Source organism: Tursiops truncatus, chromosome 2 (assembly GCF_011762595.2).
Source record: "Tursiops truncatus isolate mTurTru1 chromosome 2, mTurTru1.mat.Y, whole genome shotgun sequence".
Taxonomy (NCBI): Eukaryota; Metazoa; Chordata; class Mammalia; order Artiodactyla; family Delphinidae; genus Tursiops; species Tursiops truncatus.
The window spans coordinates 34,208,422-34,236,309 of NC_047035.1; the positions used below are offsets into that span (position 1 = coordinate 34,208,422).

Sequence of the window (27,888 nt, forward strand, 5' to 3'; positions counted from 1 at the left end):
CTCATTCCCCTGGGTCCCGATGGGAACACTACTTTGTGTGTGCCCTCCAATAGTGGAGTCTCTGTTTCCCCCAGTCTTGTCGAAGTCTTGCAATCAAATCCCACTAGCCTTCAAAGTCTGATTCTCCAGGAATTCCTCCTCCTGTTGCCAGACCCCCAGGTTGGGAAGCCTGACGTGTGGCTCAGAACCTTCACTCCCGTGGGTGGACTTCCGTGGTATAATTATTCTCCAGTCTGTGAGTCGCCCACCCAGCAATTATGGGATTTCATTTTGTTCTGACTGCACCCCTCCTACCGTCGCATTGTGGCTTCTCCTTTGTCTTTGGATGTGGGGTATCTTTTTTGGTGAGTTCCAGTGTCTTCCTGTCAATGATTGTCCAGCAGCTACCTGTGATTCTGGTGTTCTCACAAGAGGGAGTGAGAGCACGTCCTTCTACTCCGCTCTCTTGGTTCAGGCCTTCGATTTAATTGATATTCATAGGACATTCCATCCAAAAACAGCAGATTACACTTTCATCGCAAGTGCACATGGAACATTCTCTAGGACTGATCACATCTTGGGTCACAAATCAAGCCTCAGTAAATTTAAGAAAATTGAAATCATATCAAGCATCTTTTCTGACCACAAAACTATGAGATTAGAAAGCAATTACAGGGAAAAAACGTAAAAAACACAAACACATGGAGGATAAAAAATACGTTACTAAATAACCAAGAGATCACTGAAGAAATCAAAGAGGAAATCAAAAAATACCTAGAGACAAATGAAAACAAAAACACGACGATCCAAAACCTATGGGATGCAGCAAAAGCAGTTCTAAGAGGTAAGTTTATAGCAATACAAGCTTACCTCAAGAAGCAAGAAAATCTCAAATAAACAATCTAACCTTACACCTAAAGGAACTAGATAGAGAAGAACAAACAAAACCCAAAGTTAGTGGAAGGAAAGAAATCATGAAGATCAGAGCAGAAATAACTGAAATAGAAACAAAGAAAACAATAGCAAACATCAATAAAACTAAAAGCTGGTTCTTTGAGAAGATAAACAAAATTGATAAACCATTAGCCAGACTCATCAAGAAAAAGAGGGAGGGCTTCCCTGGTGGCGCAGTGGTTGAGAGTCCGCCTGCTGATGCAGGGGACGTGGGTTTGTGCCCCGGTCCGGGAGGATCCAACATGCCACGGAGCAGCTGGGCCCGTGAGCCATGGCCGCTGAGCCTGCGCGTCCGGAGCCTGTGCTCTGAAACGGGAGAGGCCACAACAGTGAGAGGCCCAGGTACGGCAAAAAAAAAAAAAAATGAAAAAGAAAAAGAGGGAGAGGACTCAAATCAATAAAATTAGAAACGAAAAAGGAGAAGTTACAAAAGACACCGCAGAAATACAAAGCATCCTAAGAAACTACTACAAGCAACTCTATGCCCATAAAATGGGCAACCTGGAAGAAACGGACAAATTCTTAGAAAGGTATAACCTTCCAAGAATGAACCAGGAAGAAATAGAAAATATGAACAGACCAATCATAAGTAATGAAATTGAAACTGATTAAAAGATCTTCCAACAAACAAAAGTCCAGGACCAGATGGTGTCACAGGTGAATTCTATCAAACATTTAGAGAAGAGCTAACATACATCCTTCTCAAACTCTTCCAAAAAATTGCAGAGGAAGGAACACTCCCAAACTCATTTTATGAGACCACCATCACCCTGATACCAAAACCAGACAAAGATACTACAAAAACAGAAAATTACAGACCAATATCACTGATGAATATAGATGCAATAATCCTCAACAAAATACTAGCAAACAGAATCCAACAACACATTAATAGGATCATACACCATGATGAAGTGGGATTTATCCCAGGGATGCAAGTATTCTTCAATATACGCAAATGAATCAATGTGGTACACCGTAACAGGAAATTGAAGAATAAAAACCATATGGTCATCTCAATAGATGCAGAAAAAGCTTTCCACAAAATTCAACAACGATTTATGATAAAAACTCTTCAGGAAGTGGACATAGAGGGAACCTACCTCAACATAATAAAGACCATATATGACAAACCAACAGCAAACATCATTCTCAGTGGTGAAAAACTGAAAGCATTTCCTCTAAGATCAGGAACAAGAAAAGGATGTCCACTCTCATCACTATTATTCAACATAGTTTTGGAAGTCCTAGCCACGGCAATCAGAGAAGAAAAAGAAATAAAAGGAATACAAATTGGAAAAGAAGAAGTAAAACTGTCACTCTTTGCAGATGACATGATCCTATATATAGAGAATCCTAAAGATGCCACCAGAAAACTACTAGAGCTCATCAATGCATCTGGTAAAGTTGCAGGATACAAAATTAATGCACAGAAATCTCTTGCAGTCCTATACACTAACAACGAAAGATCAGAAAGAGAAATTAAGGAAACACTCCCATTTACCATTGCAACAAAAAGAATAAAATACCTAGGAATAAACCTACCTAAGGAGTTAAAAGACCTGTACTCAGAAAACTATAAGACACTGATGAAAGAAATCAAAGATGACATAAACAGATGGAGAGATATTCCATGTTGTTGGATTAGAAGAATCAAACTTGTGAAAATGATGTACTACCCAAAGTAATCTACAGATTCAATGCAATCCCTATCAAATTACCAGTGGCAATTTTTACAGAACTAGAACAAGAAATCTAAAAATTTGTATGGAGACACAAAAGACCCCAAAGAGCCAAAGCAGTCTTGAGGGAAAAAAACGGAGCCGGAGGAATCAGACTTCCTGACTTCAGACATACTATAAAGCTACAGGAATCAAGACAACATGGTACTGGTGCAAAAACAGAAATACAGATCAATGAAACAGGATAGAACGCCCAGAGATAAACCTACGCACCTATGGTCAACTAATCTATGACAAAGGAGGCAAGGATATACAATGGAGAAAAGACAGTCTCTTTAATAAGTGGTGCTGGGAAAACTGGACAGTTACATGTAAAAGAATGAAATTAGAACACTCCTTAACACCATACACAAAAATAAAACTCATAATGGATTAAAGACCTAAATGTAAGGCTGGGCACTAAAAAACTCTTAGAGGAAAACATAGGAAGAACACTCTTTGACATAAATCACAGCAAGATCTTTTTTGATCCATGGCCTAGAGTAATGGAAATAAAAACAAAAATAAACAAATGGGACCTAATGAAACTTAAAAGCTTTTGCACAGCAAAGGAAACTACAAAGAAGACAAAAAGACAACCCTCAGAATGGGAGAAAATATTTGCAAACGAATCAACAGACAAAGGATTAATCTCCAAAATATATAAACAGCTCATGCAGCTCAATATTAAAAAAAAAAACAACCCAATCCAAAAATGGGCAGAAGACCTAGACATTTCTCCAAAGAAGACATACAGATGGCCAAGAAGCACATGAAAAGCTGCTGAACATCACTAATCATTAGAGAAATGTAAATCAAAACTGCAATGATTTATCACCTCACACCAGTTAAAATGTGCATCATCAGAACATCTACAAACAACAAATCCTGGAGAGGGTGTTCGTGGGAATGTAAATTGATACAGCCACTATGGAGAACAGTATGGAGGTTCCCTAAAAAGCTAAATATAGAATTACCATATGACACAGCAATCCCACTACTGGGCATATACCCAGAGAAAATCATAATTCAAAAAGACACATGCTCCCCAATGTTCATTGCAGCACTATTTACAATAGCCAGGTCATGGAAGCACCCTAAATGCCCATCAACAGACGAATGGGTAAAGAAGATGTGGTACATATATACAATGGAATATTACTCAGCCATAAAGAGGAATGAAACTGTGTCATTTGTAGAGACGTGGATGGATCTAGAGACTGTCATACAGAGTGAAGTAAGTCAGAAAGAGAAAAACAAATATCGTATATTAACACGTATATATGGAACCTAGAAAAATGGTACAGATGAACTGGTTTGCAGGGCAGAAATAGAGACACAGATGTAGAGAACAAACGTATGGACACCAAGGGGAGAAAGTGGCGGGGGGTGGGGATCGTGGTGTGATGAATTGAGAGACTGGGATTGACATGTATACACTGATGTGTATAAAATGGATGACTAATAAGAACCTGCTGTATAAAAAAATAAAATAAAATTATTTTTTTAAATAGCCGAATGATTTATAAAAAGATATTCCAGCTCATTAGTAATCAGGAAAATGAAAACTAAGATCACAAAGATGGGCAGAAACTGAGAAGTCAGATAATACCAAGGTAAGAAGACACGGAGCAAGAGGTATTCGTGCACATCGCTCATAGGAATGTAAACAGGCACAACCACTCTGGAAAACAATTTGTCCTGATTCTGCAATGTTACCTATGTGCATACTCTATAATAACCAGCAAATCACTCCAAGGGAGATCCCCTAGACAGGAGCCAGCTAGTAAATATTTTAGGCTTTGCAAACCATGAGGTCTCTGCCACAACTAACGCAACTCTGCCTTGTATCTCAAAAACTGCCACAGACAAAATGTAAACAAATGAACATAGTTGTGTTACAATAAAACTTTATTTATAAAAAACAGGCAGCTGTCCAGATTTGATCACTGCGCAGTAGTTTGCCAATCTGTGCCCTAGAGAAATACCTGTACATGTGATCCAGGAGACATGTACAACAGTTTTCACAGGACTTGTTTATATTAGCAGCAAACTGCTAATATTTGGAAACAACCCAAATGTTCACTCACAGGAGAAGGGATAAATAAACTGTGGCCATATTTTCAAAACGGAGTATGACACAGCAGTGAAAATGAATTATACTCTTGCTACTTGCAACATGGATAAATCTTAGAAAATAATATTAAGTGGAAAAATCAATTAATAGAAGAGATATGATTTAATCACCAATATATTGTGTAACAGAGCTCAAAAATAAGCAAAACTAAATAAAATGCTACATTTCCTATGTATATGAGTGATAAAGGAAAACTATAGGTATTGGTAACCATTGGGGAAAAAAAGTACAGCAATGGTAGAATCACTATGCTGTACACCTGACACCAATATAATATTGTAAATCAACTATACTTCAATTAAAAAAAAAGATAGCAATGGTGGAAATTCAGAATGGAAGTTACCTCCCAACAGAAGGCCAAAGATGGGATCAGGGAGGAGCCCACAGATGGTTTCAATGATTTTGGTATTGTTCTGCGTTTTATATTGGGTCACAGGCTCATAAATGTTCATAACTTACACATGCAGGATGTATTTAATCTTGTATACATAAGATAGATATTAAATTTTTGTTTTTAATACAAGGTCAACAAATACTCCCTGTACTCAGCTGAAAAATCCCAAAAAGACTGCAGAGGCTACCTGGAGCTGAAACAGAAAGTAGAGAACTTGTCTCTAATAAGCAATCAGGGTATTTATATCCCATGTCAGCCAATCAGATGATGAAAAAACATCTAATGGCTTGTAACTATCTCTTGGATTCAGAAAGAATTGATAAAAGCTACATGAGAAAGTATTGAAACTATTCCAAAACTTAAAAAATAAGAAAGTATTTGTTGGTTAATCTTCCTGAAGTTTTGCTATTTAAATAAGTAAGTTTATAACTGTGGATCACAATTACTATAAAGCCTCTTCTTTTTTTTTTTAAATAAACCTATTTCAACAAAGGTCCAACTAGATCACAAAAAGATTATGTAAGATAGGATTCTGGCACCATCTGGTGGCAGTGCCCTGCAACAGCACATTCTAATTTCTATTAAAGGTTAATTCACTCTTTCATTCATTTACCTACTATCCAATAGGCATCTACTAGGCATAGCACACACATATTTTAAAATCTTTCTTGGTGGGCTTCCCTGGTGGTGCAGTAGTTAAGAATCCGCCTGCCAATTCAGGGGACACGGGTTCGAGCCCTGGTCCAGGAAGATCCCATATGCCGCAGAGCAACTAAGCCCATGTGCCACAACTACTGCGCCTGCACTCTAGAGCCCACGAGCCACAACTGCTCAGTCTGCGACCCACAACTACTGAGCCCGTGTGCCACAACTACTGAAGTCCACGTGCCTAGAGCCCGTGCTCCGCAACAAGAGAAGCCACCAAAATGAGAAGCCCATGCACCGCAACGAAAAGTAGCTCCCACTTGCCACAACCAGAGAAAAGCCCACACGCAGCAACGAAGACCCAATACAGCCAAAAATAAAATAAATAAAAATTAAAAAAAAAAAACTTTATAAAAAAAAAATCTTTCTTGGAAGACCGGAAATAAAATAATGTATACTACCTAAAACAGGTCCCCTATTTTCAAGGGAAAATACCTACAGTTAAATTTATGCCTATCAGAATATAAGCGTCTACTCTTGTTAAAAGTTTGTTTCAAGCATCTATTCCCCTAGAACTCTCACGCAAGAAGTCCCTCAGGAGTGTTCTGGTAAACATAGTCTATGGAGTCACCACATGAGGACCAGTAAGCACATGAATGCACTTTTCAAGGAAAAGAACTGTTGTGGCTTTAAAATATCCTCAAATTCTTGACACTTCTTTCAAAAGGTAGAGTCTAATTTCCCTTTCCTTGAATGTGGGCTGGACTTAATTACCCGCTTCTAAAGAAGAGAAAGTGGCAGAAGTGATGGTATATAACTTCCAAAGCTGAATCATCAAAGCAATAGCCATTTCCATCTTGCCTGAGGGAGTCAGACATCGTGTCACGAGGAGACTCAAGCAACCTGTGGAGAGCCCTCTGGGGAGGAATCGTGACCTCCGCCAACAACCAGCACCAACCTGCCCCCTCGCATCCTTCGCCAATATCACTGAGCTAAGCCACCCCCAAAGAAATGGAAATCAATGTTTATTGTTGTTTAAGCCACTTAGTTTGGGGGTAATTTGTTATGCAAAAATATATAACTAATACAACAACCTATTACTTCCTAGAACCAAATTTTATCTTTAACAGGAAGTGAAAATAGCTCATTTCAGTTTAATACTATAATTTGCCCACATTGTTAATAAAATTTCAAATTTTCCTTCCTAATACCCTAAGTAGTGATCCTTTTCTAATTCCCCCAAATTGTTTCATATTATTTCATAATATTCATCACTTTCTAATTCAAAGAAACAGCAACCCAAGCAGATTTCAGTCAGTCAGCAGGGATTTTTTTTGGACCATCTTCCTTTTGATGTACTGTACTAGTACTGTACTAGGGACTGAGTGGAGAACCATGCCCTTGAGGTACTTATAATTTAGATGAATATTCCCAAAATAATTTATGTTTTTAATTAACCTTTTTCCCCTGGCTCTGAAGGTTCTAAGTCAATGGAAGAAGGTTTGGAAAGTTTCTTTTTTACCTCTGTGAGGGATCCACAAGCTACACCACCATGCAGGGCTTCATCCAAAGCAGAGAGGGTTGTAGATAAAAATGCTGGTGATGGAGCATCAGACCTCTGTGTCTTTATCTCATAAGCCTGAACAAAGAAGAGATTAAGTTATTTTCAACCTCAATATTTATTCAAAAACATAAGTCAACTCCAAACTCAAATTCTAGCAGTTGGAACCCCTTTTTTTTCTTCTACTATTTATTTATTCAACAACTATTTACTCTGTGCCGGGGACTGTGCTAGATCTGGGGGCTGTGATATAAAAGACAGAGCCCCTGCCCCACAGTACTTATAGCCAACTAGGGACTATGAAATTAGGACTAGAAACTAAGCAATTACCATACACTTAAATAAGAGATACTGTGATAGGGCAAGTGGAGATCTGGAGAGAGTATACCTGATCTGGATTTTGTGATATAGGAAGGCTTCAAGGGAGATCTGGATGTCTGAGCTAAAACCTGAAATGACTGTTAGACAGGCAAAGGGAATGTGCATGTTCCTGGCAAAGAGACAAGAATGTACGAAGAAAGGTCGAGAAGCAAGAAAGAAAGGAAATGGAAACTCACAAAAACTACAAAAAACAAAAAGAGTTCATTTAGAACGTCGGAAAGAAGGCGCGAGGTCGTGGTATGGCAAGCAATAAGGCTGGAGAAATAAACAGGGGCCTAATCAGGAAGAGCGTTGCTGAAGTGTGGCGTGTAGGCTGAGAGCAACAGGGAGTGGCATGGCCAAGCTACCATTTCAAACCAAGGTTGCTTTACGAAGAACAGCTTGAAGGTGGATGGGGGAGACTAAGAAATGGCCTCCCAAAAGACAGCCACATCAAATGCTTGGAACCTGTGAATATTACCTTATTTGGAAAAAGGGTCTTTGCAGATGTGGTTAACATGATTACATACCCACCAGCAATGTGTAAGAACACTTGCCTCTCTGCAATCTCTAACATTAAAAATTACTACTGTTATATTAAGTTGCCCAAAACTGAAGTCAAGCCACAGAACTGAAATTTTTCATTCCTTCATTCATTCAAAAAATATGAATTAATTGCCAACTTCATGCCATATACTATGATAAGCTCTGGGAATAGAGTGGTAACCCAAACAGACCTAGTTTCTACCCACCTAAAGTTTACAATTTAATAAGTCTAGGTCTCAAATCCAAGGCTCTTCTGCTCCTGTGAGGACGTAGGAAGACCAGTATATTAATACGTATGAGCCATAAATGTGCCCACTCTTGTCTAATCTCACCTATTGAGTTCTTAGATCAGTTAAACCATGGATTGCCACAGAGTTTTTTAAAGGCAACATTCAGGCACATAAAATAAAATAGAATAAAGCTACAGTAAAAGGTGTGTGCCTTTCATCTGATTTAGAAATACCTAAATATTGCCTACAATCTATCAGGCAACATAGGTGGGCATGGGGACACTTTACAGACATGTAAAGGCAGTCCAATCTGTTAACATTAAAGTACTTCCTTTGCAACTATAAATGTAATTACTAGAATAATAGTTCTCGTGACTCAAAAAACTACTAAAATGAACTAACAGAACAAGACTTCAGAAATCATAGTGTGTACATAAGCGAGACAAAGAGGGACCCTGCGATATGACACACCACCAGTTCTCTTCTACCCTGGAGGCTGCTTCCTAGACTCATCGTTGTCTAATCTGATCTTGAAATGCTGGCTGGATTCGGGACGTGGTCTTGGGCACACTTACATTCTCACTGTACATACCTTCTAGGCAATCTCTCGCCCATTTTCACGGCTTTGACTACCATGTTCACCCCGATGACTCCCCAATGCAGCTTCCAGTGCAGACCTCTACTTCAAGCTCACAGTCCACATATTTAACTGCCTACTTCGCATCTCTACTCAATGTTTCACAAGCACCAAAAATTCGACAGGTACTAACGAATTCACGATCTGCCGCCCTCAAACCTGATCCTCTTCTGATATTCCTCATCTCAGGAAATGGTACCACCCAATCTTTCAAAGCAAAATCAAGGAATCATCTCTGACACTTTCCTGTACCTCACCACCACCCACAGCCAAATCATCACCGAATCCTATTCATTCTACCTCCTAAGTATCTCTCACGACAACTGACATTACACCATCGGCATCAGTACCACACTAATAGTCCATGTCACAATCTGTCTGTAATACAGTCATAGATACCTAACTAGTCTTCACAAATATTTTCTTGTTCCTTTTCAATCACTTGTCTATGTTTAAAGACTGAGTTTTTAAAAACACATATTAGATTACTCCCTTTGATGATGTGTCATTGCTTTCAGAATAAAGTCCAAAATCCTTAACATGGTCTGCAGGCCCCAGTGACCTGACCCCTGCTTGCTTCTACAACTTCATCTCTTGACACTCTCTTCCTTGCCACTACGTTCATTCACACTGGCCTGACTTTCTTACCATACAAGCACGATTCTCCTGCTCTTCGCAGGGGCTTTGCATTTCCCAGTCACAGTGCCTGCAAACCCTTCCCTGCTCCCTCCCTTCCCAACTCCGTTGTCCATCTCTCTCCTATTCATCCTTCAGGTTTGAGCTGAAGTATCGCTTCCTTGAGGGAGCCCTTCCTAAGGACCCCTAAACTAAGTAATGTCCCTGTTATTCAGTTTCTAAGCTCTTTGTACTTTTCTTTGATAGGACTCGTCATTACTACAGTTAACTAATCATTTGTATAATTATTTGTTTACTGTCTGACTGTTCCCACTAGACTGTAAGCTACATGAGGGCAGGAACTTTATCAGTCATCTTCACTATAATATCCCCAGTACCTGACAGATCCATGGCTGGCACTCGATAAATATTGGTTGAAGGAATAAATTATTGAATAAATAAATTAACAAAAAAAGCTTTATGAGGGAATGAACTAAGGCTAAGCCAATATTTAAGACAGGATTCAAATCTAAAGAATTTTACCAGAGTAATGTACAACGAAGGAGAAAGATGGCTCTTTGAACTGGCATTTGGAATGGTAGTGACATTGCAGCTGAAAGTGGTGATGGAAGTGGAGACTAAAGGTGAATTTCCTATTCACAGTCTCCTACTTAATTATCTAACTAGGAACATGCCATAGATATTGACCAAATAGAACGACAGATGTCAAACCAAAATGTTCTCTTGGTGATTTACAACCTTCAAAATAGTGACAAGTTAACTTGAACCTTGTCACAGAATCATAAGATACTATTTTAACTCTCTAACTTCTCCCAAAGAACAAAGCGAGCTCTTCAAAGATACCGGATCAACGACAAAGCTAAGACTACTGCCCATCTCTAACTCCAATTCTAATTCTCCTTCTGACTATTTTGCCTTTAATGTATTTTCCTTAGACAATGAGCTAAATCTGAACAAAAGAAAATACTCACTTTGTTCATTGTTTGCAAAGTTTCAAATGACACAAATATTCCTTCCTTCCTCCTTCACAGAGTTAGATCCTACTTTATTGCTTAGTGGTTACCAAATTTCAATATAAGGTAGTAAGGTAAGTAATTTATAACCCACATAAACAAATACATTTGCAAAACACCGGACAGACTTTTAGGCAACTCTTATTCTGGGAAAACAAGATATTTTCTACCATGCACTAAACCTATATTTTGAAAAGCTAAAGTCATGAGACAGAAAGTATGAAATAATGGTACAACTTGATGAGGGCTTATTACAAAACACTTTAACTCTTCTCAGGAGTGAGGATAAGTTTTCAAGTATTATTCATTCAATCAGTAAGACAGTATAAGTCCAACAGGTGTACTTTATGATGCACAGTAAGTAATGATGATAAAAGTTAGTATTACAGAGACAGGAGCATTCTAAAATTAACAGTATATTATACTTTAACCATGAGGTTCACAAATCCTACCCAAACAAACAAAAGAGAAAGATGACCTTTTGAAATATCAATACCAGCTACAGAGAAAAAAAAATCATATTACCCTCTCATTCCCATAATTAGGAACTGTCTCCCATGAGCTTATAAACTACATAAATTTCTTACATATATTCTCATTAGAGGACTAACTCTATGCTGTGAGGGTTGGTATTTTTGAGGTGCTCATCTCTATTTTTGCTTTTGCCTCATCACCCAAAAGATTTTAAATGAGATACAGAATCGTTTCAAAATAAAAATCAAATCATAATTCTAAAATATATACATACCGTTTGCATCCGTGGGGCACAGGCCCTGCTGACCACACACAAAAGTTCATGGACACCTTGATAACTAAGTCCAGTCATCTTCATAAGCTCCAGTGGGGAAAGACATAGAAAGTCCTAAAAAACATAAAGAAAATATTTAAAATATATATGTGCAACAAAGATACTGGAATTAAAAGGAAACTTTCAATTGACACTATCCATGTGTAAATAAAAGCAGAATTTATTGTAGATGAGGGACTTCGCTGGTGGTCCAGTGGTTAAGACTCCACGCTCCCAATGCAGGGGGCCTGGGTTCAATCCCTGGTCAGGGAACTAGATCCCACATGCCACAACTAAGAACCAGTGCAGCCAAATAAATCCATAAGTATTTAAAAAAAAATTTATTGTAGATCAAAGATTTATATGTTTCTTATAGTATTTTCCCCCTAAATAGCCCTTAACTAAAAGATATGATGATATAATCTTATCCTCTGATTATCCACCTTGGCATATACCAGAGGACACACCAAGTAACAACACATAGCAGCAGAATCCAACTCAGGTGTATGTTGGCGCTGCCCTTGTGCCTGAAAGAGTCTGGGCACAAACAGATGACCAGAAAGAGTCAGGCTGAAATGAGTTTCTTCAAATGACAATGAAAACACGATGACCCAAAACCTATGGGATGCAGCAAAAGAAATTCTAAGAGGGAAGTTTATAGCAATACAATCCCACCTCAAGAAACAAGAAAAATCTCAAATAAACAACCTAACCTTACACCTAAAGCAATTAGAGAAAGAAGAACAAAAAAACCCCAAAGTTAGCAGAAGGAAAGGAGTCATAAAGATCAGATCAGAAATAAATGAAAAAGAGGGCTTCCCTGGTGGCACAGTGGTTGAGAGTCCGCCTGCCGATGCAGGGGACACGGGTTCGTGCCCCAATCTGGGAAGATCCCACATGCCGCGGAGCGGCTGGGCCCGTGAGCCATGGCTGCTGAGCCTGCGCGTCTGGAACCTGTGCTCTGCAACGGGAGAGGCCACAACAGTGAGAGGCCCGCGTACCGCAAAAAAAAAAAAAAAGAAAGAAATGAAAAAGAAATAAAGGAAACAAGAGCAAAGATCAATAAAACTAAAAGCTGGTTCTTTGAGAAGATAAACAAAATTGATAAACCATTAGCCAGACTCATCAAGAAAAAAGAGGGAGAAGACTCAAATCAATAGAAATTAAAAACGAAAAAGGAGAAGTAACAACTGACACTGTAGAAATACAAAGGATCATGAGAGATTACTACAAGCAACTATATGCCAAAAAAATGGACAACCTGGAAGAAATGGACAAATTCTTAGAAAAGCACAACCTTCGGAGACTGAACCAGGAAAAAATAGAAAATAAAAACAGACCAATCACAAGCACTGAAATTGAGACTGTGATTAAGAATCTTCCAACAAATAAAATCTCAGGACCAGACAGCTTCACAGGCGAATTCTATCAAACATTTAGAGAAGAGCTAACAGCTATCCTTCTCAAACTCTTCCAAAATACAGCAGAGGTAAGAACACTCCCAAACTCATTCTACGAGGCCACCATCACCCTGATATCAAAACAAGACAAAGATGTCACAAAGAAAGAAAACTACAGGCCAATATCACTGATAAACATAGATGCAAAAATCCTCAACAAAATACTAGCAAACAGGATCCAACAGCACATTAAAAGGATCATACACCATGATCAAGTGGGGTTTATCCCAGGAATGCAAGGATTCTTCAATATACGCAAATCAATCAATGTGATAAACCATATTAACAAATTGAAGGAGAAAAACCATATGATCATCTCAATAGATGCAGAAAAAGCTTTCCACAAAATTCAACACCCATTCATGATAAAAACTCTCCAGAAAGTAGGCATAGAGGGAACTTACCTCAACATAATAAAGGCCATATATGACAAACCCACAGCCAACATCGTCTTCAATGGTGAAAAACTGAAACCATTTCCACTAAGATCAGGAACAAGACAAGGTTGTCCACTCTCATCACTATTATTCAACATAGTTTTGGAAGTTTTAGCCACAGCAACCAAAGAAGAAAAAGAAATGAAAGGAATCCAGGGCTTCCCTGGTGGTGCAGTGGTTGAGAGTCCACCTGCTGATGCAGGGGACGCGGGTTCGTGCCCCGGTCCGGGAAGATCCCACATGCCACGGAGCGGCTAGGCCCGTGAGTCATGGCCACTGAGCCTGCGTGTCCGGAGCCTATGCTCCGCAACAGGAGAGGCCACAACAGTGAGAGGCCTGCATACCGCCAAAAAAAAAAAAAAAGGAATCCGAATTGGAAAAGAAGAAGTAAATCCGAATCGGAAAAGAAGTAAAGCTGTCACTGTTTGCAGACAACGTGACACTATACATAGAGAATCCTAAAGATGCCACCAGAAAACTACAAGAGTTAATCAATGAATTTGGTAAAGTAGCAGGACCCAAAAGTAATGCACAGAAATCTCTTGCATTCCTATACACTAATGATGAAAAACCTGAAAGAGAAATTAAGGAAACACTCCCATTTACCATTGCAACAAAAAGAATAAAATATCTAGGAATAAACTTACCTAAGGAGACAAAAGACCTGTATGCAGAAAACTATAAGACACTGATGAAAGAAATGAAAGATGATACCAACAGATGGAGAGATAGACCATGTACTTGGATTGGAAGAATCAACATTGTGAAAATGACTATATTACCCAAAGCAATCTACACACTCAATGCAATCCCTATCAAACTACCAATGGCATTTTTCACAGAAGTAGAACAAAAAATTTCACAACTTGTATGGAAACACAAAAGACCCCGAATAGCGAAAGCAATCTTGAAAAAGAAAAACAGAGCTGGAGGAATCAGGCTGCTGGACTTCAGACTATACTACAAAGCTACAGTAATCACGACAGAATGGTACTGGCACCAAAAACAGAAATATAGATCAATGGAACAGGATAGAAAGCCCAGAGATAAACACATGCACATATGGTCACCTTATTTTTGGTAAAGGAGGCAAGAGTATACAATGGAGAAAAGACAGCCTTTTCAATAAGTGGTGCTGGGAAAATTGGACAGCTACACGTAAAAGAATGAAATTAGAACACTCCCTAACACCAAACACAAAAATAAATTCAAAATGGATTAAAGACCTAAATGTAAGGCCAGACACTAAAAAACTCTTAGAGCAAAACATAGGCAGAACACTCTATGACATAAATCACAGCAAGATCCTTTTGGACCCACCTCCTAGAGAAATGGAAATAAAAACAAAAATAAACAAATGGGACCTAATGAAACTTAAAAGCTTTTGCACAGCAAAGGAAACCATAAACAAGACGAAAAGACAATCCAGAATGGGAGAAAACATTTGCAAGTGAAGCAACTGACAAAGGTTTAATCTCCAAAATTTACAAGCAGCTCAATATCAAAAAAAAAAACCAATCCAAAAATGGGCAGAAAACCTAAATAGACGTTTCTCCAAAGAAGATATACAGAATGCCAACAAACACATGAAAGAATGCTCAACATCACTAATCATTAGAGAAATGCAAATCAAAACTACAATGAGATATCATCTCACACCAGTTAGAATGGGCATCATCAGACAATCTACAAACAACAAATGCTGGAGAGGGTGTGGAGAAAAGGGAACCCTTTTGCACTGTTGCTGGGAACGTAAATTGATACAGCCACTATGGAGAACAGTATGGAGGTTCCTTAAAAAACTAAAAATAGAACTACCATATGACCCAGCAATCCCACTACTGGGCCTATACCCTGAGAAAACCATAATTCAAAAAGAATCATGCACCACAATGTTCACTGCAGCTCTATTTACAATAGCCAAGACATGGAAACAACCTAAGCGTCCATCGACAGATGAATGGATAAAGAAGACGTGGCACATATATACAATGGACTATTACTCAACCATAAAAAGAAACGAAATTGAGTTATTTGTGTGAAGTGGATGGACCTAGAGTCTGTCATACAGAGTGAAGTAAGTCAGAGAGAAAAACAAATATCATAAGCTAACACATATACATGGAATCTAAAAAAAAGGTTCTGAAGAACCTAGGGGCAGGACAGGAATAAAGACGCAGACATAGAGATTGGACTTGAGGACTTGGGGAGGGGAAAGGGTAAGCTGGGACGAAGTGAGAGAGTGACATGGACTTAAATATACTACCAAATGTAAAATAGACAGCTATTGGGAGGCGGCCGCATGGCACTGGGAGATCAGTTCAGTGCTTTGTGACTGCCTGGAGGGGTGGGATGGGGAGGGTTGTGGGGAGACGCAGGAGGGGTTAGATATGGGAATGTATGTGTATGTATAGCTAATTCACTCTGTTGTAAGGCAGAAACTAGCACACCATTGTAAAGCAATTATACTCAAATAAAAATGTTAAAATAAATAAATACGAGGTTGTACTACTTTAAAAAAAATGAGTTTCTTCCTAAGCTATGAAATCATTCAGAGGGAGTATTTAATAATTGAAAGAAAATAAAAGTGACTATGGAAGGACTTCCCTAGAGTCTCGGTGGTTAAGAATCTGCCCGCCAATGCAGGGGACACGGGTTCGATCCCTGGTCCGGGCGAAGATCCCACATGCCACAGAGCAACTAAGCCTGCGTGCCACAGCTACTGAAGCCCGCGTGACATAGAGCCCACGCGCCACAGCTACTGAAGCCCGCGTGCTCTAGGGCCCCCATGCCGCAACTACTGAGCCTGCATGCTGCAACTACTGAAGCCTGGGCGCCTAGAGCTCGTGCTCCACAACAAGAGAAGCCACCGCAATGAGAAGCCTGTGCACCACAACGAAGAGTAGCCCCCGCTCGCCACAACTAGAGAAAGCCCGCGCACAGCAACGAAGACCTAATGCAGCCAAATAAATAAATAAAACTACGGAATGAAATGTTAAATTTCATACTTTTAAGAGTATTTCAAAGTACGAACATGAGGATTATAAAATGCATAACAGAGACATCATTAACACACAAAGCAATTTTTTAAATATTGCAGCACACTCTGAAAGTCTGTCTTATTAAGGATTAAATCCTAACAGAAAACCTTAAATCTTATTTAACCTCCTAAGAGGGATTTGCTTTACTCTTTTGCTTAAATATACAACATCTGCTTATATATTTCTCTCACTCCATCAATAGGAAAATAATCCTAACTACTAACTTTTCTTGCTTTCAAGAGAAATTACCCATTTTGAATACCATCTCCTCATTTGAGTCATATTTCTCATGTAACTGCAAAATTTCTTTTATGAGGACAAAACTTCTCTAGAATCCCAAATAAATGGCACAGGTGTACTTCACCTTCTGCTATGAGCATTCTCCCCACCCAACCCCACCCAAAATGCAAAAATCTTGCATTTGGATAAATGAAATCACATTTGGAAATACAAGCTAAGTGGTTTGTTACTTAAAATTAGCAAGCACCATATTTATCTTTTCTTATAAACCTAAATGTTCATATTTCAGGTGTAATTAAGAGTTATTTAGGTACACAATATTAATCTGTGGGACGTCCCTGGCGGTCCAGTAGTTAGGACTTCGCCTTCCAATGCAGAGGGTGTGGGTTCGATCCCTGGTCAGGAAGCTAGGATCCCACATGCCTCATGGCCAAGAGGCCAAGACATAAAGCAGAAGCAATGTTGTAACAAATTCAATAAAGACTTTGGAAATGGTCCACATCAAAAGAAAAAATCTAAAAAAAGAAAAAGAAAAAAAAAGATTAATTTGTACTTCAAGTTTCTCACTGAAAAAAATTAAATAAATTTTACCTGGCAGGTAACAATCTGATGTCTGTTCAGACGGTCACACAGCTCTTGTGATAAACCCACTCGTCTTAGTTTCTTGCTACCCATGCCTTCAGATGCAGCAAGATAAAGAAGAACCTTGAAAAAGAGCTGGAAAATAGCATAAGCAACAGTAGATGGGCTATCCAAAACACTCTACAAAATAAAAAACCCTTCAAGCGTCTCCACATACAAAATGAAACGTATGGTATTTAAAATATTACTGATAAAATAAAGGAAGGCAATAAAATCTTTCCAAATATTTTAAACAGGGGAGACAACCGTTTGTCAAATATGCACACAGAGAAACAAAACCATATAAGAATGTGCAATTCACACAATTCTTTAAAACTTATTACACAAATATAATAACACCGTTTCACATTTATATAGCATCTTAAGATTTTCAGTGCATTTATAAACTTTATTTGGATGTGTAATTAATACACATATTTCCAAACAGCACTCTCAGAAAGTCTTTACTTTCATTGCACTGTAACAATAAATTTATTGACCACCTACTGTATACCAGGCACTGTTCCAAAGCAAGCTTCTCAACAGCCCTATAAGGAAGATTGATCACTGATCTCATTTTTACATATGAGAAACTAAACCCTGGAAAGGTTAGCCATTCCACTGTTACCAGAAAAAGTAAATGGTAGATCCAGAATTCGAACCAGGAAGTCTGACTCTTAGGCCTAGCCTCTTAACCAGTATACTGTACTACAAGTCTGTAATCATATTTAAACTCTCCTTTTTCTATGAATCAGAACAAACCTTCTGAATCAAATGAGATTTTATTATTTCAGGTGTTATTTACAAACTGAAATTGTTTTTTCCTTATACTAGCTGCTCACATCCCCACATGCAATTAAATTTCACTCTTCTGGTTGAACCCTGTGAGGGCTAAATGAGGCTCATGATATATTTGTCTTCAGAGAGTTAGAATAGAATCACTCTGATTCCCTTAATAACTCATGCAAAGGAGAAGCTGTGTATCTCACTCAGATGGCAAAATACCCTCTGAATAGAGTAGAAATAGGAACTCTTCATTGTTCCAGGGGATAAAACAATATAATTATCAGAAAAAGAGTCACATTTTGGAACAAAAATATATACTGAGAATGTAGATATTTATTTCCAATACCATGGCCCAAATTTCTACTTAACATCTATATTCTCGGATCAGATTAACACTCTCTTCCTCTCTCCCGCTCTCTCTCCTTCTTTCTCTCTCTCACACACATACATCCTTCCCACAAACATAAAATACATCCCTCTCATTTCACTCAAAGGGAATTTGTCAGTATTGGTTTCTGTCTCTCAAAAAGAAAGTTTACCAAGTGACATCTGCTGTATCATTGCCTAGGGTCTTCACAGATCAGGTAGCTCTGGGCAATGACACAATTTAGACTGATAAATTCAACCAAAAAGGAGAACTGGGGCTTCCCTGGTGGCGCAGTGGTTGAGAGTCCGCCTGCCGATGCAGGGGACATGGGTTCGTGCCCTGGTCCGGGAAGATCACACATGCCGCAAAGCGGCTGGGCCCGTGAGCCATGGCCACTGAGCCTGCGCTTCCGGAGCCTATGCTCCGCAACGGGAGAGGCCACAACAGTGAGAGGCCCGCGTACCGCAAAAAAAAAAAAAAAAGAAAAAAAAGGAGAATTGTAAACCCCAAAATACCTGGAATACTTTAACAATGACCAACTCTGCTATCTCTGCCTTAGTAGGACCACTCCTATCACTTGCCTAGACTATTGCATACAGCCTCTGGTCACTCCCTGCCTCGCAAAACAAACAAACAAGAAAACAAACAAAAATATTCATTTGTTCCTTCCACAGATGCTTCTTAAGCACACACTCTGCTGCGCTTCTGTGGCACAAGAATCATCTAAGTATATTTCCTCCCCTTTGGGAACTCACAGTAAAAGACGAAAAGAGATATATACACAAATAATTACAGTCATGCAGCAAGTATTGTCATTGGAATATATATGTGCTGTGGAAGCAGAGAGGAATAAGCACCAAACTGACCTGCAAGTCACAATCCTGTCAGAGGTAGCCTCCTAAAAATTTGCTCCAATCCTGTCACTCTCATCCTTTAAAACCACCCATGGGACCATGAGACCACAGTATAAATTCCACATTTCTTATGATGGCCTATAGCCTCTTCATAAACTGGTCCCTCACTTCCCTCACATTCATATATCAGACTGCAAGGCCCACATTCTGGCCTTTCTGGCAAAATCACTTGCCTCCCAGTATCTTAGTTTCTTCATCTGAAATACAAGCATCATTCAAATATCCACTTCATAGGAATGCAGAGAAGGTTAAAGGATGTGGATGGTGCCTGGCTCCGTAGCGCTCAAAGCTAGGGATTATGATCAATTCATTCAGGAAAACAGCATTAGTTGCCTCACGTGACCTGCCTTCCGGCGGTAACGTTGGTAAGTTACACAAATCCTCCCTGCCTCCCTGACTTTCCTCCACAAAGACTTCCCGCTACTTAGGCTCTTCCTCTCCAATGTTCTCGTTACACTGTGTGCACATTTGTTCGATAATCTTCCTAACGTATTGTTATGTCTTGCATGTTTGTTTTTTCCACCAGAAACCGTAAATTCTTGCTCTGCGTGTGTGTGCACGAGCACGTAACTGAGGGTGTGAGGGAAGATGTTCAATCCTGGAAACTGAATCCTCTCCTCATCAAGAAAAAAAAATCCACATGTTAGATGGTCAATGAAAACTGTGAATTAACAAATAATAGCTAATATTTCTTGAGCCCTTATTAGATGCCACTGTTCCAAGAGCTTCAGATGTTTTACCCCATTTTACAGACTAATATTGAGGCATTGAGTTGAAAAACTTGAGCGAAGTCTAACAACTAGCACATGGTGGAGTAGCCATTCGAACCCAGGGATCTGACTCCATATTCCACGCTATTAAATACCTCTTCTTCAACACCATCTGAAGAGGGTCAGACACTAAACTTCCCTTAATGACGGGCTCCCCTGCCTAGACCTCAAACTGCCCACAAGTGGGAAGACGGGTGGACATCAAGAAGCGAAAACATCACCCCAGAAGCCCCTAACAATAACTCTTCCCAACAAGGTGCAGCTTCCAAGCGTCCCCCACAAAGGAAAGCCAGACGCCTCAGATCTGCGGCGGGGCTCAAATTAAGATCCTTATGGACCTAAGGGGGTGTGCCCTGCACCCAAGAATGACTCTCCGCTCCCCCGATATCAACAACACTGGTCCAGAAAGGGAGCAGGAAATAATGAGCGCACCCCAATTCCCCAAACCGCCCCCCACATGAAACTTTCCAGTACCGGGTCTGCAGCATCCAACTTTCAAAGTTTCCCCTACCCCTCACACAGTTCCCCGCGGAAAGGGACGCAAAGCAACAAACAAAGCGCTGGTTGGGTCGTCACCCTGGCGAAATATCCAATAAAACGTAGGCACAGGCCCAGGTCGGCTCCGTTGCTTGCTGGGAATTGTAGTTCACATTCTGTAATAAGTCTGCGAGTCCCAACTTCTCAATATAGTGATTATCAAAATCCTGTGGAGGAACATCAGCAAGGAGAATATGAGCCAGGAAAAAACTTGCTTCTAATTTTCTCTCTTCTTTCTTTTGTCACTTCATTTAAAAACTGATTAATGGACCAGAGAGACATGTTAGTTTTCTGGGAATAGATGAGAATCCACCAATCATCGAAGAGGTTTTGCAAAAGAGCTTTTGGTTTGTTTTGGTTTGCTTTTTTTCACCACACTTTGGTGGTGAAATAGTTTGGAAAATGCTGAATGAAATTGCTCAAACCGAAAATATGTAATGGGGAAACGTGAGAGTCTATAGTTGAAGAACACCAAGGAAACCGAACAGAAGGTTCAGTATAAAAGCAGCTGTGATTAGCAAACTAGTAAACTGTTACTTTAAGACTCGGTTTCAGATTATTCTATTTGAGAAAGGCTTTTGCTCATTCTTTGCTCCCATCTCCCCGTGCATACCTCTATCTTATAATTTAGCCCACTGCATCCTAATTATTGACCTGCACCCTGTCACTAGACTGTGATCTCCTTGAGGACAAGGACCGTATCTTATTCAGCTTCTAAAGTAGGCCCTAGCACACAGTTCAATTAACGGGCGGAGGATCTGTCAAAACCGTGGGCGGTGGTCCTAAACCAGGTAGCTGATACCTCTTTCCTAGCTTCCTCTAACGCGGAGGTGGAATCACGTGACCCAAACAAATATGGCGCTTGATTTGCATATTTCCTCGATTGACCAATTAGAGTAGCTGCTGTCAGTCGTCATCCTCTCCCCCCCTCAACCTTCTGAACTGGATTTGTCACCTGACTCAGCTCAAACATGGCTGCGCTGGAAGCTTTGCTGATTTGGGCGCCGGGAGCAGGTGAGTGTAAGGCGCCCCAGGGAAGGCGGGAGCGCTCTCCACGACCCCGGTAGGGAGCGTCCCTGAGCCCCAATCCCAACTGCCCTCCAGTTCTGACACAGATTCCTCTCCTGATCTTCAATCCTCTGCCTTAAAAGAGGGCTCAAACTAGGGAGGTTCCTGCTGAATTTCTCATCCGTAAAGAGGCGACCACCTGGGGATTTGGAGCCGGATTAGGCAGAAAGCTCAGGAGGAAATACGGAAGTGGAGTTTCGGGTCTGCGCCGCGGGCTAATATGACGATTAATATTCGTTAAATATTGGATGCGCCTAGAGAGATGAGATCCACCCCTTGGGGAAATGTGGAACTTCCCAAAAGAGACAGTAACCTGTCAAATCAAATTTACAACGTTAATTAGAAAAGTAAGCCCCGCCTTTCCTAGTACGGCTAGTTTGTCTAAATATAGTTCCTTCCTTTTCTTCTGACTCGGGTGTGTGTTGTTTATAGGAGGTACTCCACGAGTGAGAAAATTGACAATGTGTTTTGAGTAATTCATCTCTTTCTATCTCCCTGCACTCTGTGCTGGGAAAATGCATCATCCATTTGGAGAAGAGGAAACTGCTTCTCAGAAGCAGCTCTTTGGATTTTTCTGTGAATGCCTTCGGAGAGGAGAATGGGAGTTGGCACAGGCTTGTGTACCTCAGCTACACGAGGCCCAAGGGGATATCCCAAAGAAGGTGGAAGATATACTTCAGGCGCTGGTCATGTGTCCCAGTCAGCTGAGGTAAGGGAACTCTGTCCTGCCAGGCAGTCACAGAGCGGGAGACACAAGGTCCTATACTTGAGCTCTGGTCCATGTGCCTCACTCAATCACCTCTGAAGAGTTAACAAAGGTAGAGTGTATTTCACATGTTCTGAAAATTTACCTCTATAATACATGCCTATTTATTACTTTATCAGTTTGGCTTTGAATTATCATCTGGAGCGGTATTTAAGCCTGGAACCACCATTTCTTGTTTATTATCATTAAAGTAGATAGTGCAACTATGTTGAAAAGCATTTTCTTTACCCCCAAAAGAGCAAACCTGCTCCCTTCTTGCTTGTGAAATTGAAGATATTGTTGTAGCTTTAACAAAGGACCAGAAGTGAATAAACTTAAAGCTTTTTATTTTGAAATAATTAAGCATAGACTCACAAGAAGTGCAAAAACAATACAAAGAGTACCCTTTCCCCAACTTCCTCCAATTGTGACATCTTATATAACTATAGTAAATATCAAAACCAAGAAGTTGACACCGGTACTGTTAACTAGACTACAGCCCTTATTCAGTTTTCACCATTTTTTAAATCTGAATTCATTTTTTTTTTTTTTGGCTGCACCTCAGGGCATGCGGGATCCTATTAGGGGCCGAACCCACGCACCCCGCTGCATTTGAAGTGCAGAGTCCCAAGCACTGGCCTGCCAGGGAAGTCCCAGTCTGCATTCACCTTTATGTGTGTAGTTCTGTGTATCTTTATCCATTCTTAGACTCATATAACTACCAGTATAATCAAGGTACAGAACTATTTCATCACCACAAAAGAATTCCCTTGCTCCCTGGGAATACGTCTTTGTACATTGATCCCCCCTTGTCCCCTGGCAACCAATGTTCTCTATCTGAATTTTGAATGAAGTTCTTCCTGGCAGTGCTATTAACAATTAGTGGTATAGGAGTTAAACGTTCAGTCTCTCCCTCACTTTTCCTTACTCCGGCATTTACTTATGAGAAAGTACTGTATTAGCACATATAGAATGGAGATTTACATGATTCTTTTCTTCCTTTGTTTTTTCCCTTAAATTTGGATTCTAGCCAATTGCTGTCTAATTTAAATTACTAACTTCAAAGAAAGGCTTATGAATTCCTATAATCCTGTTTCTGGCATAGAGTTAAAAATAAATTTTTATAAAGTTCCTTTATTCTTTGACTATTTGATTCTGTTTTCAAGATTTCAAGTTTTCTATTTCAGATAGCTTTGCTCTTATGGCTTTCTGTGTAATATTAGTTTGTTTTAAAAACTAGATAGGGAGGTGGAGGTAGAATTGTGACTTTTTTTTTTTTTTTTAATGAAAGCTGCTAGTTCTGTTCTGGTTCTCATTTTATTGATCTGTCACATACATTCAAAAATTTCTCAGGACAGTGTCTTGCCAGTTCAGGTTTAAAACAGACTGAGCAGTGAAATCTAAATCTTGGATCACAAAAGAGAAAAAAAGGTCAGTAGAAACTCTTTGTTTAGAAATTTTTTCTTTTTACATTTCTCAGATGTGGACAGGATATCAACCCTCAAAGATTAGCCTGGGTCTGGCTTCTTGTGCTGGAAAAATGGTTGGCCCTGGAAAAGGTAAGTAGGTTTACATTTAAAATTTTCGCCCGAGGCCAAGACTGAGAAGAACTTGGAAGGAGTTATGAAATTTCCCTTTTGTCTGTTACTTCCTGTATTTTGAGGTTCGTCATATTCCTTTCTCAGTATTGACAGTGAGAATGGCTTAAGTATTTACTGCTGTCTCTTTACCTAAATTCATTTATTAATTCACTAACTTACATTGGCATTAATTCACTAACCTACCATCTGAGGTGATACTATTGTGTTAAATACTGTTGTGAGTCTTGTGCCCAAACAGAACTTTGCAGAACTCAGTGAAAGTGACAAGATAGTGAATAAAGTCTAATCCTCATAATACTCAAGTAAGGGAGAATGGGCTGAACTGAAACTTAGTTGTTCATCCAAAAATCTTATTTTAACTAGTCCAGTACAGTGAAATCTTATAGATTTAAACGTCATTAATTAATAATTTAACAACTCACATGAATTGAAATAAAAGTTACCAAATATGAAAACAAAGTGTGCAAATTAATAGTGAAAGAAAACTTGTAAGGAAGGGTTTTTGGTTTTTATTTTTTTAAGAAAAATTACCATTCAAAGCACTTCTAGAAATATGTGTTAATTATCAGAAATTGATATCCATTAAAAAAATTCTCGGCAATTTTGTATTAAACCTGAGACTTTAAGATTTAAGTGAGGAACCTCTGACTCAGAAAATAAATGACTTGCCCAGGGTCACACCATAAAGTTAGTTGGCAAAATTGGAGCTGGAACCAATGTCTTCTGCCTTCGAGTCATCAGTCCTCTGCTTTTTCCACCTCAACAATACTTTTAGCCTACATAGACTTAAAATTAAGAAACCATAAATTCTTTTTTTAAATTTTTATTTATTTATTTTTGGCTGTGTTGGGTCTTTGTTGCTGTGCACAGGCTTTCTCTAGTTGCGGCGAGTGGGGGCTACTCTTCGTTGTGGTGCGTAGGCTTCTCACTGTGGTGGCTTCTCTTGTTGCAGAACATGGGCTCTAGGCAAGCAGGCTTCAGTAGTTGTGGCATGTGGGCTCAATAGTTGTGGCTCGCAGGCTCTAGAGCGCAGGCTCAATAGTTGTGGCACACGGGCTTAGTTGCTTCATTGCATGTGGGATCTTCCCAGACCAGGGCTCGAATCCATGCCCCCTGGGTTGGCAGGCAGCTTCTTAACCACTGCGCCGCCAGGTAAGCCACAAGAAACCATAAATTCTATTTTGTAAATGTCTATAATTTAGCCTAATTTTCTTCTTAATTTCTCAGTCATCAGAATGAATTTTGTCTTTAGTTCTGCTTTGGCCTGACACTTACCCTTCTTCACATAGCTGTCAAAAAGCACCAGAAGTTACTAATCTAAATGTATTTATTATCCAGGCTTTTGGTAATGGTCTAGCAAAGAGAAATGACAAAAAGATCAACAGGAGAGGGAAGGAAAAGAAGCAAAACTGAAAAATAATCAACCCCAGGTTGTTTAAGAGTTGGCTGTAGTTTCAGATCTAAAAGAGACATCTTCAGCTAAAATATTCAATAGTATCTTCGAAGAGAAAAGAAAAAAAATAACGAATGTTATTGTTACTGACTAAGGAGCTTTTCAGTACAAACATGGAATTTGTCAAGCCAGGTGAACTTTTGCCTCAGCAGAGGGTATTTGTTTACTTTATGGCTGATTGGTGGTTGTTAAATTTCTGGACAGTTGGTCAACCAGATCAGGAGGTGGATTTCACTTCCCTGGTTCCTTTTCACAGACTAAGAGTTGTTTTTTCCAGAACTGAAGATCATTTGGTCCTTAAAGCTCCAGTACCTCAGTTATTTAAACAGTCGTGGGAATGTTTTAAACTTTATACAAGGACCTCAGAGAGTTTTAAAACTTAATACAAGGACCAAGACTTCAAATGTGTTCCTGAGGTAGTTCTACAAAGCCAGAACTGGACTTCATCTTTTAGGGGCTTGCTGGCTGCTCCTGCTACAGTCTCCCACCTGCTGCCAAAAGCTCCTTTTGAATTATTCGTTGAAACTGATTCCATTTTCCCTTTCCTTCATCCATTTTTGCCTTCTGCCCTTTTATCTTTTATCACGTGAACAGCATGATGTTCACAGCATGCTGCTTCTAATAAGGGGAAAATAGAAACAACTCCCATGTCCACAATTCAAGACTGATTAATCTACTTGTAAAATACCCTGGCACTATTAAAATTACGTGGTAAATGAATTTACAGTGACATGGGAGGATGTTTATATTCTACTATGTGAAGAAAAAGAAATTTAGAAAACAGTATGTTTGTTATGCATGCATATATGCATATGTAGAAAATGGTCTGAATACCCTTCGAACACAGTTGTAACTATAGTTCTCCTTCAGTGGAAAGATTTGGGGGGGGTGTTGTGTATGTGTGTTTTCATTTGCGTGTTTGTATTCTCTGCTTTTTCTGCATTGAACATGCCTTGCTTTTATAGTAAGAAAATCTGTGCTTAGAAACATTGGGCAAATTCTTGCCTGGTTTAGGAATGTTAGTTGTCTATGACCCTGCATATGCATAAAGTAATTTCACCAGTAAAAAAAAAGATACAAGCTAGTCAGTCTTCAGGATTTTAATGAAAGTCCTAAAATCTTAACCAGTTCTTTTATTAAGGGCCTGCTGTCTGGGCTTATCTATTCCTTCCTCTTAGTCCTTGATAGAATCACTAACTTTCAGCTTGCCAGAATGAATTTTCTCTACACCTTCCAATCATTAGCATTATATAAGCATTCAGATGGCATGATTTACAGGTGTCTCTAATTTAAAAGAGTGCCTGTCAGAATTAGTCCCAGACTTTCATCTCATTTGTATTTGTGTCTGGAGAAAGGGGGACTATCATTTTAGTTTTAAGGACCAGGTGAGGGGAAGTTATTGTGAAACAAGCAGGTGCAGGAAGAGTCAGAGGCTTTCTCTTCCTTTATACATTAGTCTCTGATGTCCTGTCTCATTAACAAACAATGGGGTCACTTTTTCCTTTTCATGCTTGAAATGATTAGAAAATACTTCCTAACCATTTCATCACTACTGAAGATTATTTTTAAAAACATCCTGATGCCATAGTTTTGTTTGATTTAGCGATATAATGAGATTTTAAAAACACATGAAAATACGGCACATAGTACCTGGCACATAATAAGTGTTTCATAAACATTAGATCTCTCCCCCTTTACTTTTATTTTCCAACTAAAAATGAATACCAAAAATGGGTTTAGGCCAAAAGAGGATCATGTGGGCCATTCCATCCCAGCTTACCCATAACTGGGTGTTTTGGACACTGCAAGGGAGAGTCTTGGAGGACTTCAAGTTAGAGGCAAAAAATCACATGAAATAAGCAAGCCTTGGCATTTGAGGCTAAACAGTGTGGGATTTAAGTGTTAGTATTTAAGAGGAGAATGTGTTCGGTTTAGCTGTTTCCGTTTATAAAGAAAAGTGTCTGAAGACATACCCAGGAATTTAATGGTCAGAAGTACTTTATCTTAGAGAAAACAGCAGAAATAAGATGAACCAGAAAGAAGTATTTATTTATAATTGTCAGCTAAAGCACATGCTTAATATCTATGCTTCCTTCTTATGATTCTTCTAGAAGTTACTTCCAGCTGGCTTCCGGAGAAAACTTGAGTTTCTTTTATTGTCAGAAGACCTCCCAGGTGACATCCCAGAGGACATCCTCAAGGTGAGAGAGGGCCCTGGATCTGTCTGCCCAGGTTTGCAGTCACTCAA

At 39.4% G+C, this 27,888-nt stretch overlaps 2 protein-coding genes across 10 annotated transcripts in view; one reads left to right on the forward strand and one right to left on the reverse strand.

Moving 5' to 3' along the window:
* RAD51B (RAD51 paralog B) overlaps positions 1-20,813 on the reverse strand; it is a 688,762-nt gene extending 667,949 nt beyond the window's left edge. For 3 of the 4 annotated variants that reach the window (XM_019922136.3, XM_033851017.2, XM_073800327.1), the window contains exons 1-4: positions 20,711-20,813; positions 17,370-17,495; positions 11,562-11,675; positions 7,353-7,469 (exon numbers count right to left, since the gene is read on the reverse strand). In XM_019922136.3, the coding sequence (XP_019777695.2) occupies positions 7,353-7,469; positions 11,562-11,675; positions 17,370-17,453 (315 nt within the window). In that variant the 5' untranslated portion in view covers positions 17,454-17,495; positions 20,711-20,813. The remainder of the gene's footprint in view (positions 1-7,352; positions 7,470-11,561; positions 11,676-17,369; positions 17,496-20,710) is intronic. The other variant, XM_019922140.3, reaches the window with a different exon arrangement.
* A 911-nt stretch (positions 20,814-21,724) lies between these two features.
* The window catches only part of ZFYVE26 (zinc finger FYVE-type containing 26), a 62,356-nt gene continuing 56,192 nt past the window's right edge, over positions 21,725-27,888 (forward strand). For 5 of the 6 annotated variants that reach the window (XM_019922178.3, XM_019922184.3, XM_019922188.3 and 2 more), the window contains exons 1-3: positions 21,795-22,550; positions 24,067-24,145; positions 27,752-27,841. In XM_019922178.3, the coding sequence (XP_019777737.2) occupies positions 22,357-22,550; positions 24,067-24,145; positions 27,752-27,841 (363 nt within the window). In that variant the 5' untranslated portion in view covers positions 21,795-22,356. The other variant, XM_033851018.2, reaches the window with a different exon arrangement.